The sequence below is a fragment of the Oncorhynchus masou genome, chromosome 9 (genome assembly GCF_036934945.1).
Source record: "Oncorhynchus masou masou isolate Uvic2021 chromosome 9, UVic_Omas_1.1, whole genome shotgun sequence".
NCBI lineage: Eukaryota > Metazoa > Chordata > Actinopteri > Salmoniformes > Salmonidae > Oncorhynchus > Oncorhynchus masou.
Genome location: NC_088220.1, coordinates 59711945 through 59727810, shown reverse-complemented (window position 1 = coordinate 59727810; position 15866 = coordinate 59711945). Strand labels below are relative to the sequence as shown.

The 15866-nt window shown below is 43.6% G+C and overlaps 2 protein-coding genes across 2 annotated transcripts in view; one reads left to right on the top strand and one right to left on the bottom strand.

The window, feature by feature from the left end:
• Positions 1 to 15866, bottom strand: part of LOC135546360 (calpain-5-like) — a 29204-nt gene continuing 13338 nt past the window's right edge. The window contains exons 4-13 of the mRNA XM_064974718.1: positions 5704 to 5912; positions 5382 to 5574; positions 5111 to 5304; positions 2170 to 2247; positions 1865 to 2060; positions 1655 to 1777; positions 1379 to 1575; positions 1170 to 1291; positions 948 to 1084; positions 1 to 804 (exon numbers count right to left, since the gene is read on the bottom strand). Coding sequence (XP_064830790.1) covers positions 625 to 804; positions 948 to 1084; positions 1170 to 1291; positions 1379 to 1575; positions 1655 to 1777; positions 1865 to 2060; positions 2170 to 2247; positions 5111 to 5304; positions 5382 to 5574; positions 5704 to 5912 — 1629 coding nt within the window. The 3' untranslated portion in view covers positions 1 to 624. The remainder of the gene's footprint in view (positions 805 to 947; positions 1085 to 1169; positions 1292 to 1378; positions 1576 to 1654; positions 1778 to 1864; positions 2061 to 2169; positions 2248 to 5110; positions 5305 to 5381; positions 5575 to 5703; positions 5913 to 15866) is intronic.
• Positions 11810 to 13940, top strand: LOC135546359 (olfactory marker protein-like). The gene is made up of 2 exons (XM_064974717.1): positions 11810 to 12119; positions 12844 to 13940. The coding sequence occupies exons 1-2, from the start codon at positions 12027 to 12029 to the stop codon at positions 13270 to 13272; spliced, it is 522 nt and encodes a 173-aa protein (XP_064830789.1). The 5' UTR covers positions 11810 to 12026; the 3' UTR covers positions 13273 to 13940.

Sequence of the window (15866 nt, the reverse complement as noted above, 5' to 3'; positions counted from 1 at the left end):
TTTGTTATACAGCTTTATTAACTCAGTATTAGATGTATTTATTTATTTGTTACATTGTTTGTAAACTGATATGTGACACGTATGAATGCCAAAATAACATGCTAAACAGGTGAGGCTCAAATGCCCTGAATGATGTGTCGCTACTGAGTATTTGGCCTCCCACTGGAAAATCAATGTGATACAAAGTAGAGCAAGACAGAAATCTCATTTTTTTTTAAGTTGAATTATGAAGTTAACAAAAATAATAGTCTTTCTGAAAGACTAGAAATGTCAGTACCCAGATCCAACTCAGTTTCTTGAGAGAGACTAGTACAAAGCTGACTGAAATGTAAAACATGAGAATAAATGTAAACAGGACAAAATATACTGCTGAAATACTGGACATGCATTTATATATCAGTAATGGCACAAGTTAAAGTGGTTATAAAATGAGAAAGAAGAACTCGGAGATTATCTGTCCTCTGTTGCCCCTGTGGTTGGAGTAAAAACAACACTATATTGTCTGGAAGGCTAACTTTGGTCCCTCAACAGATATGTTTTATGGCAAATTAATAGATTTTTATGGCTTCTCTCTCCTATTGGACAGGGAGTAAGGCACTGATTGAAAGATTGGTTGACGGTTAGTCAGATGTTAGTGAGAATGTTGCTGGTCACCATGGAGACGGTGAGAGTGCCCGGGAGGTCATTGTCTTGGTGATTACCCTTGTCCCTCAGGTGGACGGTAACCTGCTGGGGGTCACCGGGGTCAGAGGTCAAACTGACCTGACCCAGGAAGGAATCCATCAACACGTTGTTGTTATACACCTGGGGGATGAAAAAAGTTGTATTGAATTTAATTGAGAGAACGACAGAAACAACCCAAATTGTAATGGTCACCAACTCCTCTTTAAGCCACAGGAGCACACACACACACACACAGAACCCACCACCCAGTCCAGTCTTGTTACCTCTATCAGTATAGGCTGGTTAGTTTTCTTCCTGTAGAATAGAGCCTTGGTGTCAAAGGTTGGGCTGCGGGTATCTTTATAGACCGGAGAACAAACCTTCTCCCCCTCACAACGAATGATGACATATGGATCTGATGCTGCAACACACACACACACTGAATAGGAGAAGAAGACCAGACCAGGAAAGAAAACAGACAGAGAAGGGAGAGAAGGTTTGTATACCTCCATCAGAGTCTTGTCCAGCCAGTCCATCTGCTCTGTGGACATGGATCTGAGTGACCAGGGAAGGGAAACCACACAGTCCTGACCAACACGTCTGGGCTGGCTCATCAAGGGTTAACTCTCTATGGGGGGGGGGGGGGAGAGTGAGTGATAGAATGTGTACGAGTGTGTGTGTACGCTTGTGTGTGTGTGTGTGTGTGTGTGTGTACCTGCAGTCGGCGGGGACGTCAGTGAAGATGCGTAACAGGAAGTCTCCTTCCAGAGCGGGGTCAAAGGTTGTGGGTATGACAACGTAACGACCCTCCATCAAGACACAGCGTAGGAACACACACCTGGAGTTGATGTACACACTCCCACACACCTTCTGCTGCCGAGTGTGCATACGGTACTGCCTGTTCAACTCCACCTACACATTAATACACACATTAATAAATCTTACACACACACACAATGAGGTGATGAACACACGCACACACACCTCTCACCCGGTGTATCTCGAAGCCTATAGCCAGGTTTTCTCCCTTCCCCTCTTTAGGTCTGGCTCTTCTGTCTGTCTGCTGTAGACATACCAGCACCTCATCCTCTGGCTTCTTCACGTTGAACACATACTGCAGGGAGAGACACACACACCCTATACATTAATACACACATAGATAAACACACACACAAATGCCCCCCTCCATCCCCACCCCTACCTGTGGGTTCTGTAGGAAGGTGTGTTTGTTGTTGGTGCAGCCCCCGGCGCGGTTGCGGAGCGGCTCGTCATGGTTCCGCCAGGCGCCCTTTAGAGAGCCCTCCTCCCAGGTCTTGTGAAGAGACAGGTAGGACGTGTTGATCAGACGGCACATGATCAAATCACTGAAGTACTGACAGAAGTCATCAAACGTCATCCTGGAGGGGGGGAGGAATGGGGGGGGAGTCTTCATCATCCTATGGCCATCCATTTTCTCAGCCGTGTGGAGGAAAGGCTATGGGTCATATGTCAAGGGTTAGAACTCACCAGAATTCTCCATCATCCTGCACCGTCATTCCGATCTTCTCTCTTTCACTCTTACTCACCTTCCCCCACTCCTCTGAGCTGAAAGAGAGAGAGAAAGTTCTCTATCGCTCAGTGTTTGTCTGAAGGGTGTGCTGTGTAGAATGAAAGAATGCTAACAGAACAGAACTTGACAGAGTAGGAATTCAAGGTTCTGAGACATGGACAGCAAACATGCAGTTTTCCCCAGACCTTTTGGTGCCGAGATCCACTATGGAATTTTCCTACAATACAGGATATAAATTAAACAAACATTCTAACAGGAATGAACCATCCATCTGTGCTACAGGTCTCCGTTTCCCTGTTGGCCTACGTTACCTCTCTCCACCAGCAGAGGGAGTGAGTCATGAACAGGTCTATATACACACACACACACACACACACACACACGCACACAGCTCGCCCGCCCAACCACGCAGGAGCGTGGGGGGGTTCCTCCAAGTATTAAAAAATATATATATTGTTGGGTTTTGAGAATATGAAATATACTTATTCATGTCACTGAGGGAGTGCTGAGGTTTAGAGGATCTACACCAGAAGTTAAGGGTTATAGGAGGAAGGCATTATAGTGGGTGCAACAAAGCTTGGAATGTGTTGAGTGCAGGGAAGTGATTACATGTGGCAGGCATTGATAAGGGGAGAGAGCCATGGATTAGTGATGGGGGGAGGGGGGTTGAGGTCAGGTCAGGTCACCTTAGGGGAGAAATAGAAGTTTATGGCCCGTATCACTAGTGTCCTGCCTAGCAGTAAAGAATGATGTTTGTACAGATGGGTTGGAAGAGACTCAGCCTATGAGGAACGGTTAAATATCAGTGCTTGTGTGAAAATGTATTTTGTCTGAATCCAGCTGTATCGACCCTTTGGGAAGAATTAAACTTGGTTAAGCTTCTCTCGTGTCCGTTAGTTATTTACTCTGTTAATTAGAAGATAGAAATGCAGTAAATGAGCATCTATCTACACAATTTAAAATCTAAAAAATGCAATTTGGAGAAAAGAAAAAGCAAGCTAAATTTACTCTAGCATTAGCTGGGGCGGCAGGGTAGCCTAGTGGTTAGAGCGTTGGACTAGTAACCAGAAGGTTCAAATCCCCAAGGTACAAATCTGTCGTTCTGCCCCTGAACAGGCAGTGTTCCTAGGCAGTCATTGATAATAAGAATGTTCTTAACTGACTTGCCTAGTTAATAAAAAAAAATATAAAAGCTGCTCGCTACGCACTAGCTCAGAACTGGTATTAAATCTTGTTTAGTTTAATGTCAAGTCAAACAGCAGCCAAAGACATCTACTACAGCCATCTTTACCTCTACAATGTGTTGAAAAAAGTCACGCTGTTCCCTGCAACTGGGTTGATGTGCTTTCCACAGAGAGGAAGAGGCGAAGCGAGAGGTTTCACTCTTGCAAAAATCTGTCCAATTTAAGCCCAATGTACTTATTTTGGACATCAGCTTGACGCCTGCTTTCCTGCCTTTGGGACAACGAATCAACCCATTGGCACTAGGGGGCAGTATTTTCATTTTTGGAAAAAAAAAAAAAAAACTTTCCCGTTTTAAACGGGATATTATGTCAGGACAAGATGCTAGAATATGCATATAATTGACAGCTTTGGATAGAAAACACTAACGTTTCCAAAACTGTAAAGATATTGTCTGTGAGTATAACAGAACTGATGTTGCAGGCGAAAGCCTGAGAAAAATCCAATCCGGAAGTGCCCCATATTTTGAAAGCTCTGCTTTCCAATGAGTCCCTATTGAGCTGCGAATGTGCCATCAACGAGCTTACGCTTTCTACGTATTCCCCAAGGTGTCTACAGCATTGTGACGTAGTTTTACGCATTTATGTTGAAGAATAGCCGTAGGCGGCTACAATGCGTAAGTGGTCACATGGTGGCTCCGAGAGAGATTCTCCCGTAAAATACAGAGGTAGCCATTACTCCAATCGGTCCTACTGAAAAACGAATTGTCCCGACGGATATATTATCGAATAGATATTAGAAAAACACCTTGAGGATTGATTATAAACAACGTTTGCCATGTTTCTGTCGATATTATGGAGCTAATTTGGAATATTTTTTGCCGTTTTCGTGACTGCAATTTCCGGGCGATTTCCCAGCCAAACGTGAAGAACAATCGGAGCTATTTCGCCTACAAAAATAATATTTTGGGAAAAATGAAATGTGCCTATCTGGGAGTCTCGTGAGTGAAAACATCCGAAGTTCGAAGGTAAACGATTTAATTTGATTGTGTTTCTGATTTGTGACAAGGTTGCCTGCTGCTAGCAAGGCATAATGCTATGCTAGGCTATCGATAAACTTACACAAATGCTTGTCTAGCTTTGGCTGTAAAGCATATTTTCAAAATCTGAGATGACAGGGTGATTAACAAAAGGCTAAGCTGTGTCTCAATACATTTCATTTGTGATTTTCATGAATATGAATATTTTCTAGGGATATTTATGTCTGTTGCGTTATGCTAATTAGTTTCAGGCGATGATTACGCTCCCACATGCGGGTTTGGGAGTCACAAGAAGTTTTAAGTCTTAGACACGAGCATCTCGTCATTATATACAGATCTCTGCTCTTCATAAAGCCAGCCAGCCATACAAACAGTGTTCCCTTCCGCTCCCAGGCATCTGCATGGTCCCAAAGCCAGACGACTAATGCCGCTAAACTGCATTTGCCTTTTAAATTGGGATTTGAAAGATTTCGTTGCCTATTTAAAAAAATTGTTGGTGTTGCGCTAGCTAGGGTATGGCGACTCCCATCCCCTGCCATACCAAATTGATGCCCCTGCACACACTCTCCTCCACCCCCCTCCTACCAGGCCAGGTCTTCCTTGTGAAAGAGGTCTTCTGACCTCAATGGGACTTCTTGAATAACTAAAAGGTAAATAACAAACACTTTAAAACCTACCTGTCGCTCCAGGCTCCTTTCCACTCGCTCTCTCCCCAGGGGTTTCGGAGTCGTATCATTGTGAGTTTGTCGGACTTGAAGTAAGCCATGAGGCCGTGGCCCAGCCGGACCTTTCTAACGTCTGTCACAGCGTAGGCATGACCCTTCACCAGACCACAGGCCAGACGAGCCTCCATCTCCGCTGAACTGGCCGCCTGGAGAGAGTGGTGAAGGGTCAGGACTATAGGTAGGTAGGTAGGTAGGTAGGTAGGTAGGTGGGTGTGTGTTATACCCGTATGGAGGCGCTGATGAGGCCTCCTCTGTTGTGAACCTTGAGGACTCTGTCGAACAGCACTGAGCGTTTCTCCTCGTCCGTACTCAACCCTTCCTCCAGCAGGTCCAAGGGCTCAGAGACGCCACCAGTGAAATCCACCAACGCATCCGCTGTGTTGCCCCCGTCCAATGCCTCGTAACAACCATACATCCTACACACACACACACACACACACACACACACACACAATATATCCTACACATTAACACAACAGTCTACTATAGTATTAACCTGGCGTAAGCCTTCCTCACCAAATCAGTGTGTGTTTGTGTGTACTAACTTGGCATAAGCCTTCTCCACCAGGGCGCTCCAGAACTCGTTGCTGTCACTGGAGTGACAATACACCAAGTTTCCGTTCGCAGTGGGCAACCGGTCGTCGATGACAACATCAATCCATTCTCCAAAGCGCCAGAAGCGGAAGTGGAAAATTCCAGCATAAGATTCCGGCTTCTCCTCATCCCATTCCTGGTCCTTATGGTCCGGAATCACCTGGGAGGGAGATAAGATGTGCAGAACACGTCACAGCTGTCTGCCCTGGCTGGTGTAGCGGTAATGCTGCAGCCTCTGGGACACGTCTTCAGTGTCGGCATGGGTTCGGATCTGGCCTACTATACAATCTCCCTACAACTTTCCCCACTGCCAGTCTCTCTCACTATCTGCTCAATACACATCTGAAAATACCTTAAAAACATCTATTTAGAAGAACACATCACAGCTAGGGCTGTGGCGGTCATGAAATTTCTTCAGCCCGTGATTGTCAAGCAAATAACTGCCGGTCTCACAGTGATTGACCGTTAATTAACAAACACATTTATCATCTCCTGGCTTCCACGCATAGCCTACAAGCCACTGTTGCAGACCTTTGGGGCATCTATATTTAAAAAAGTATAGTAAATACATTTAATAATATAGTCCAAACCATCACAATAAATCACTTATTTTAGACAGATCTAAAGAAACATGATATGAAGGAAATGTAGTCTATTTCAAAAGAACAGAATATCATACTCTGAGTTGTCCTGATGTTAGGCCTTGATCTGGCTATGCCATATGGCTGTGGGCTACACTAGTTCATTTAGCAGACAAGATTTGCTTAGAATTCTTTGTTATTTTGTAGTATGAAGAATAGAATTGAACATAGCTGAATAAAATAGAAAGGATATTTTCTCCAAAAGGATTTCGCACAGGCGGCTAATCTGTGTGGAGCGGTTAATGGCTGTGTGTTGAGTTATTTTGAGGGGACAGCAAATTTACACTGTTATACAAGCTGTACACTCACTACTTTACATTGTAGCAAAGTGTCATTTCTTCAGTGTTGTCACATGAATAGATATACTCATATTTACAAAAATGTGAGGGGTTGTGCGGTAAAGCAGATTAATGTGCTTCATTTTAAAGAAGTTATTTGGTCAATTTAGTTGTGAAACAAAGCTTTTCAAAACATATTAGGCCTATGGGCTAGGCTACATGAGGTGTGCGACTAGGATTTTAAAAAGTCGCAAAAAGAAGAAAAAAAGACATGCGTTTCTTGTCTTACTGCACATCATTCACAAGTGATATACAGTGCCTTGCGAAAGTATTCGGCCCCCTTGAACTTTGCGACCTTCTGCCACATTTCAGGCTTCAAACATAAAGATATAAAACTGTATTTTTTTTGTGAAGAATCAACAACAAGTGGGACACAATCATGAAGTGGAACGACATTTATTGGATATTTCAAACTTTTTTAACAAATCAAAAACTGAAAAATTGGGCGGGCAAAATTATTCAGCCCCCTTAAGTTAATACTTTGTAGCGCCACCTTTTGCTGCGATTACAGCTGTAAGTCGCTTGGGGTATGTCTCTATCAGTTTTGCACATCGAGAGACTGAAAATGTTTCCCATTCCTCCTTGCAAAACAGCTCGAGCTCAGTGAGGTTGGATGGAGAGCATTTGTGAACAGCAGTTTTCAGTTCTTTCCACAGATTCTCGATTGGATTCAGGTCTGGACTTTGACTTGGCCATTCTAACACCTGGATATGTTTATTTTTGAACCATTCCATTGTAGATTTTGCTTTATGTTTTGGATCATTGTCTTGTTGGAAGACAAATCTCTGTCCCAGTCTCAGGTCTTTTGCATACTCCATCAGGTTTTCTTCCAGAATGGTCCTGTATTTGGCTCCATCCATCTTCCCATCAATTTTAACCATCTTCCCTGTCCCTGCTGAAGAAAAGCAGGCCCAAACCATGATGCTGCCACCACCATGTTTGACAGTGGGTATGGTGTGTTCAGGGTGATGAGCTGTGTTGCTTTTACGCCAAACATAACGTTTTACATTGTTGCCAAAAAGTTCAATTTTGGTTTCATCTGACCAGAGTACCTTCTTCCACATGTTTGGTGCGTCTCTCAGGTGGCTTGTGGCCAACTTTAAACAACACTTTTTATGGATATCTTTAAGAAATGTCTTTCTTCTTGCCACTCTTCCATAAATGCCAGATTTGTGCACTATACGACTGATTGTTGTCCTATGGACAGATTCTCCCATCTCAGCTGTAGATCTCTGCAGTTCATCTAGAGTGATCATGGGCCTCTTCGTGGCATCTCTGATCAGTCTTCTCCTTGTATGAGCTGAAAGTTTAGAGGGACGGCCAGGTCTTGGTAGATTTGCAGTGGTCTTATACTCCTTCCATTTCAATATTATCGCTTGCACAGTGCTCCGTGGGATGTTTAAAGCTTAGGAAATCTTTTTGTATCCAAATCCGGCTTTAAACTTCTTCACAACAGTATCTCGGACCTGCCTGGTGTGTTCCTTGTTCTTCATGATGCTCTCTGCGCTTTTAACAGACCTCTGACACTATCACAGTGCAGGCGCATTTATACGGAGACTTGATTACACACAGGTGGATTGTATTTATCATCATTAGTCATTTAGGTCAACATTGGATCATTCAGAGATCCTCACTGAACGTCTGGAGAGAGTTTGCTGCACTGAAAGTAAAGGGGCTGAATAATTTTGCACGTCCAATTTTTCAGTTTTTGATTTGTTAAAAAAGTTTGAAATATCCAATAAATGTCGTTCCACTTCATGATTGTGTCCCACTTGTTGTTGATTCTTCACAAAAAAATACAGTTTTATATCTTTATGTTTGAAGCCTGAAATGTGGCAAAAGGTCGTAAAGTTCAAGGGGGCCGAATACTTTCGCAAGGCACTGTAATATTTCTTTATTTAGACCGCCAGACAGTCGGTTTACCGTCCTCAGCCCGCAACAGGTTAGTGAATAAACTAGTAGCATACACTACCGGTCAAAAGTTTTAGAACACCTACTCATTCAAGGGCTTTTCTTTATTTTTTTTTCTATTTTCTACACTGTATAATAATAGTGAAGACATCAAAACTATGAAATAACATATGGAATCATGTCGTAATCAAAAATTGTTAAACCAAAATAGATTTTACATTTGAGATTCTTCAAATAGTCACCCTTTGCCTTGATGACAGCTGTCACGTTCGTAATAAGGACGGGACCAAGGCGCAGGGTGTGGTGAGTTCCACATTTTTATTTGCAGTGAAACTTCTCAAAAAACAATAAACAAGCAACGAAACCTTCGTAACCTCCTATCCCATAAACACAGGTGGGAAAAATGGCTACCTGAATATGATCCCCAATTAGAGGCAACGAATACCAGCTGCCTCTAACTGGGAACCATACAAAACACCAACAGAAATATTGAACTAGAACACCCCCTAGTCTTGCCCTGACCTACTACACCATAGAGAACCAAGGGATCTCCATGGTCAGGGCGTGACAACAGCTTTGCATTCTCAGTCTTGAAGGAGTTCCCACAAATGCTGAGCACTTGTTGGCTGCTTTTCCTTCACTCTGTGGTCCGACATCCCAAACCATCTCAATTTGGTTGAGATCGTGGGATTGTGGAGGCCAGGTCATCCGATGCCACACTCCATCACTCTCCTTCTTGGTAAATGATAGTCCCACCAAGCGCAAACCAGATGGGACGGTGTATAGCTGCAGGATGCTGTGGTAGCCATGCTGGTTAAGTGTGATACAGACAGTGTCACCAGCAAAGCACCCCCACACCATAACACCTCCTCCTCCATGCTTTACGGTGGGAAATACACATGTGGAGATTATCCATTCACCCACACTGTGTCTCACAAAGACACGGTGGTTGGAACCAAAAATCTCCAATTTGGACTCCAGACAAAAGGACACATTTCCAACGGTTTAATGTCCATTGCGTGTGTTTCTTGGACCAAGCAAGTCTTTTCTTCATATTGGTGTCCTTTAGTAGGGGTTTCTTTGCAGCAATTCGACCATGAAGACCTGACTCACACAGTCTCCTCTGAACAGTTGATGTTGAGGTGTGTGTTACTTGAAATCTGTGAAGCAGAGCAATTTTGGAGGCTGGTAACTCTAATGAACTTATCCTCTGCTGCAGAGGTAACTGGGTCTTCCATTTCTGTCTTTTAAGAAGGTACACCTGCTAATTGAAAAGCATTCCAGGTGACTACATCATGAAGCTGGTTCAGAGAATGCCAAGAGTGTGCAAAGCTGTCATCAAGGCAAAGGGTGGCTATTTGAAGAATCTCAAATATAAAATATATTTTGATTTGTTTAACACTTTTTTGGTTACTACATGATTCCATATGTGTCACTTCATAGTTCTGATGTCTTTATTCAATAAAACACTTGACCCCTAGTGTATGTGTGAAAAATGTTTTGATTTAGAATGGACCATTATCATGCATCTGTCTCTGAAAATAATACATGTCATCTATGCACTTAAATAGCAAATGGAGGATGCTTTTCCAGTGGTTCATTTTCATGCCAGCCTCCTGTTGTAAAGAGAAGCAATGTGCTTAATATTAGGAAAGTTGAGAAATAGTGTCTTCGGAAAGTATTCAGACCCCTTGACGTTTTCCACATTTTGTTACGTTACAGCCTTATTCTAAAAGGTAATTCAATAAATAAAAATATTCAGTAATATACACACAATACCCCATAATGACAGAGCAAAAACATGTCTTTAGAAATTTTGGCAACTTATTTACAGAAGTATTCAGACCCTTTGCTATGAGACTCGAAATAGAGCTCAGGTGCATCCTGTTTCCATTGATCATCCTTGAGATGTTTCGTCTGGATTGGAGTCCACCTGTAGTAAATTAAATTGATTTGACATGACTTGGAAAGGCACACCTATATAAAAAGGTCCCACAGTTGACAGTGCATGTCAGAACAAAAAAACAGCCAAAGGAATGGTCTGTAGAGATCAGAGACAGGATTGTGTCGAGGCACAGATCTGGGAAAGGGTACCAAAAATGTTTGCAGTATTGTAGTTCCACAAGAATACAGTGCCCTCCATCATTCGTAAAGTGGAAGAAGTTTGGAACCACCAAGACTCTTCCTAGAGCTGGCCGCCCGGCCAAACTGAACGGAGCAAAGTACAAAGTGTTCTTGATGAACACCTGCTCCAGAGCGCTCAGGACCTCAGACTGGGGTGAAGGTTCACCTTCCACAGGACGATGACCCTAAGCACACAGTAAAGACAATGCAGGAGTGGCTTCGGGACAAGTCTCTGAATGTCCTTGAGTGATCCAGCCAGAACAATCTCTGGAGAGACCTGAAAATAGCTGTGCAGCAACACTCCCCATCCAACCTGACAGAGCTTGATTTTGTCATTATGGGGTATTGTGTGTAGATTGATGAGGGGGAAAAACAACTTAATCCGTTTTAGAATAAGGCTGTGTCCTAAGAAGTCAAGGGGTCTGAATACTTTCCGAATGCACTGTAAATATAGTAGGCCTAGTCTATAGAAAGCATATGGGACTTCCTCTTTTTAATAGAGGCCGCAATTGCATACCCTATAGAAATATTGCGAAACATGGGCTCTCATGAAGTCTTTGATTAGATTTTCGATTACATTTGCATTGATGTCAGAGTGATTAGAGGGACAATAGTGTGCTGAGTACCAGGCAGTTAGCAAGTTTGGTAGACTATTAAGGACCAGCAGCAGCAGCAGCAGCTCTTGGAGAAGCCTAGTTACCGTGACTAAATGGTCACATGGAATTTGCGATAATGCGGTCACCGTAACAGCCCTAATCACAGCTAATTAAAACAGGAGCAAAAACAAGCAACCATCTAGTGAATCAGAACAACCAAACTCCAACAACACACACACACACACACACACACAGACAGACATAGGCGCATACCCACACATAAAAACACACTTCCACACAGCCAGCCAGCCCAGTGTGTGTATTAATAACCAGCCCATCCAGCTATGACCAACCAGCTCCCAGAAGCCTTCAGGAAAATCCCTGGTCCCTCTTCTGATGTCATCACTTCCTGTTGCCTAGCGCCACCACACACCCCATCCTCACTTCTGTTCTCCATCCCTCCCTCACTGTACATGCCACACAATCAATAGTTCCAACCAGAGAACCAACTCAACCATACTACCCTCTGGGAAAGGGAGGGGAAAGAGATGGCATAAGAGACAGAGAGAGTGGGAGAGGACCACAGCGAAACTATCTGCAGGCACAGACAGACACAGATATCCATCCAGACAGACAGGCAGGCCTCGCTCCCCAGCACAGAAAGATGAGCTCTCAGATGTACACAGAGCTGTCTGCGGCTCCCTCGTCCGGCTCAGCCCTGGAGCTACGCTTTGCAGAGGACACCTCTCTCACTGAGGTAAAACTGTTAACGTGATTGAGAGGAGGATGAGGTGGTTGATATGTGGTTGAAATAGCACAATCGATGGTTCAGTTGGTTGTGAGTTTGATTCTTGCATGGGTCAGATAGGCAAAGTAAATGCATTACTGAGTTTAAAGTATTTTCTATTAGACATACAAAATTCAAAATCGGCTTCTGCCATGTGTAGTAGTTTGGTCCTGTCTTAAATATGTGCTCATCTGGAACAAAGTAGCCTATATAAATTCAGACCGACAAATGAATGGACAGTTTCCAGGAGTTGACTTGTACTGACTGGTACCTGCGTCTGAGTGTCCAGCATATTATAGTTTTACTATTATAAAAGTATTATTATTCTATAATGTGATTCGTCTGAGTGTCCAGCATATTATAGTTTTACTATTATAAAAGTATTATTATTCTATAATGTGATTCGTCTGAGTGTCCAGCATATTATAGTTTTACTATTATAAAAGTATTATTATTCTATAATGTGATTCGTCTGAGTATCCAGCATATTATAGTTTTACTATTATAAAAGTATTATTATTCTATAATGTGATTCGTCTGGGTGTCCAGCATATTATAGTTTTACTATTATAAAAGTATTATTATTCTATAATGTGATTCGTCTGAGTGTCCAGTCTCTGCAGTGGAGCGGTGGAGTAGCCAAAAGGCTATCTATTATTATTATTATTATTATTATTATTATTATTATTGCTAGGTGATGCGGCTACGTGTCCAGTCCCTGCAGCGGAGCGGTCAGAAGCGACAGGAGGGGGAGCGGTTGCTCCTCCCCCATGAGGCTGTCTACCGTCTGGACTTCGCCAATCAGGAGCTGACGTTCGTCCACTGGTCGGTGTCTCTGATTGGCAATGGCAGAGTGACCGTCACAGGGATCTCCCAGCTCTGGACCCCTGACCTCACACACCTGATGACCCGGCAGCTTCTAGAACCCGTCGGAACATTCTGGCGGAACGCTGGCGACCCGGAGGACACACCCCTCAAGTGTCTGGAAGCGGACATCCAGGAGTTCGGGGAGCGAATCGCGGAGCTGGCCAAGGTCCGCAAGGTCATGTACTTCCTGTTTGCCTTTAAGGAGGGGGCAGAGGCTAACAAGGTCAGCATCTCCGTGGAGTTTAATCAGGCCTGACCTATAAACCTTAAAGGGATACTTTGGGATTTTGGCAATGAGGCCCTCTGGACACAGAAATGTGTGCTTCTCTGTGTCCAGTATGAAGGTAGATAGAGGTAGTTTTGCGAGCCAATGCTAATGATACCATTATGATACCAACACTAGTTAGCATTGGCTCACAAAACTATGTGAAACTACATCTAACTTCCTTCATACTGGACAGACATACAAATGGTATCCACGAGTTCATCTGACTCTGGGGAAGTAGATAAAGGGCCTCATTGACAAAATCCCGAAGTATCCCTTTAACTGCTTCCTCTTCCCTCTACTCCTCTAGTCTCCCTCTCTCCATTCTAAGGGAATGCCTTCTATTACAGCAATTCGAGATTGGGCCAGTCCTCACCTCTCACTGTCTCTCTACGCCCCCTGTCCACACAAACCCACAAGTCCCATCTGAGTGTGTGCGCACTTCCTTCCTGAACATCTATCTATCTATGCATGTCAGTCAACAATCTGCTAGAAACCATCTTCTGAAGGTACAGTAGTTACACAGTAGTAACAGTAGGCTGCAGAATCACTAACTTAGGTTAGAATCCTATAGATACGGGTACCTGCCAAAATAAAGGAAACACCAACATAAAGTTTCTTAATAGGGTGTTGGGCCACCACGAGCCAGAACAGCTTCAATGCACCTTGACACATTCTACATGTGTCTGGAACTCTATTGGAGGTTTGCGGCACCATTCTTCCAGAAGAAATTCCATAATTTGGTGTTTTGTTGATGGTGGTGGAAAACGCTGTCTCAGCCACTCCAGAATTGATATATTTAAGTATGATGGGATGTTAATTGCTTAATTAACTCAGGAACCATACCTATGTGGAAGCAGCTGCTTTCAATATACTTTGTACCCCTCATTTACTCTAGTGTTTCCTTTATTTTGGCAGTTACCTGTACATTTATAATGAAAACCTGAATGAATAGGTCTTTCTGATCCTTCTTTATAGGAAATATTAGAGAACCAATGCTGTAATGTAACTCCAACTACCTGCTGTACTATGACTCTAATATACACTGTATTACTCTCCTATTACACTGCACTGATATACTAGTTACCATATTCACTTTGCATGAAATATATCACAACATAATACTGTAAACTGACCATGTCCTCTACTGCTGTCCAATAAAGAGATGTAGGTACTCTGTCCTGCTGTGTTTGTGTTAATGGTCAGGGCAGGGGACAGGATAGAGATGGCTTAGCCCCAGGCTACAGTAGCGTTGGTTGCTTTTCATTCATAGGGCAATCAATACACTCTCTCTCTCACACACACACACACACACAAACACACTGGACAAGTGGTAGACTACATGCCAGAAGGGAAATGTAACACTTTCGATAGAGAGCGAGAGAGAAAGTGTGTTAATGAGAGTGATCCTAAGCAGATATAACATCACCCTCCCACTGGATTAATAACAGGGTGTGTATGTGTGTGTGTGGTTGGGGTAGAGGGTACAGTAGAAAGGTACAGTCTGGTCCAATTCATTCTACTGTGTCTGTGTTAACGAACTGCTTCTAGAACACATCGTTGAAGACTTGTGATATAGCATGTCGTTAAACACCGGAACTAAAGAACAGGTAATTATGTCCACACACACACACACACGTAACAGTTTAGCTTTCATCCGTCCCCTCGCCGGGCTCGAACTAGGGATCCTCTGCACACAGACAACAGTCACCCACGAAGCATCATTACCCATCGCGTCACAAAAGCCACGGCCCTTGCAGAGCAAGGGGAACAACTACTTCAGGTATCAGAGCGAGTGACGTCACAGATTGAAATGCTATTAGCGCGCACCACTGCTAACTAGCTAGCCATTTCACATCGGTTACACACACACACACACAAGATATTCCCTGGGAGCTAATAATATCAGTCAATATGGTGCAGGTGTAACAGAGGTAATTTATTGAAGACAAGTGACCTTGCCTGAGGCTTTAGCTCAGCGGACTAACACAGTCTTGTACCGGACACTCAGTTGGTCAACAGTCCCAGCTCAAGGAACAGAGCTTTCTCCAGAGAGCCTGTGCTAAGAGGAAGACACACCATATTGAACGTCGATAGTGTGCGGTTGATCACGTTCTGGGTGTCGACTAACAGTGGCGATTCAACGTGTAGAATCATCCCGGAAATTAACAGAAAATGCTTAGAACTCTTCATCGACCCGGTCTACTTAGCTCTCCTGCCAGCTCTGTCTCTGGGGTGAAATTAGCTCTCCAAACCAACAGCAGCTGTTTCTCAGTGACAGACCCTCTGTTGTCCAGGAAATGGAGGAACATAATAAACCTGGTTTCAGACGACAGATCAGAGCCCTCTCTGAAATGTGATAATTCAGTGAGATAGGGGTATGGAGTTAGATCACGTCAGTAAGATCCCTCCACAGCTTGAAATATCACCAATGGCGCTGCCCACTTGGTAACTTTTCGGCAGTGCAGTAATCGTCAAGCAAGGCAGTCGTGTGCTTGTTAAGCAAAGGACTACTATTTTGAGCCATTGTACGGACAGGGACAGTAGAGGATGTGAACCTGTTAGCAACACAGTGACGTCCTACA

What these genes read in the sequence shown, in the direction of transcription:
- LOC135546359 (XM_064974717.1), top strand. Translation starts at nt 12,027, where the DNA reads ATGAGCTCTCAGATGTACACAGAGCTGTCTGCGGCTCCCTCGTCCGGC. An exon ending in AGGACACCTCTCTCACTGAG is followed by an intron (nt 12,120 to 12,843) that starts GTAAAACTGTTA and finishes TATTATTGCTAG; the next exon opens with GTGATGCGGCTACGTGTCCA.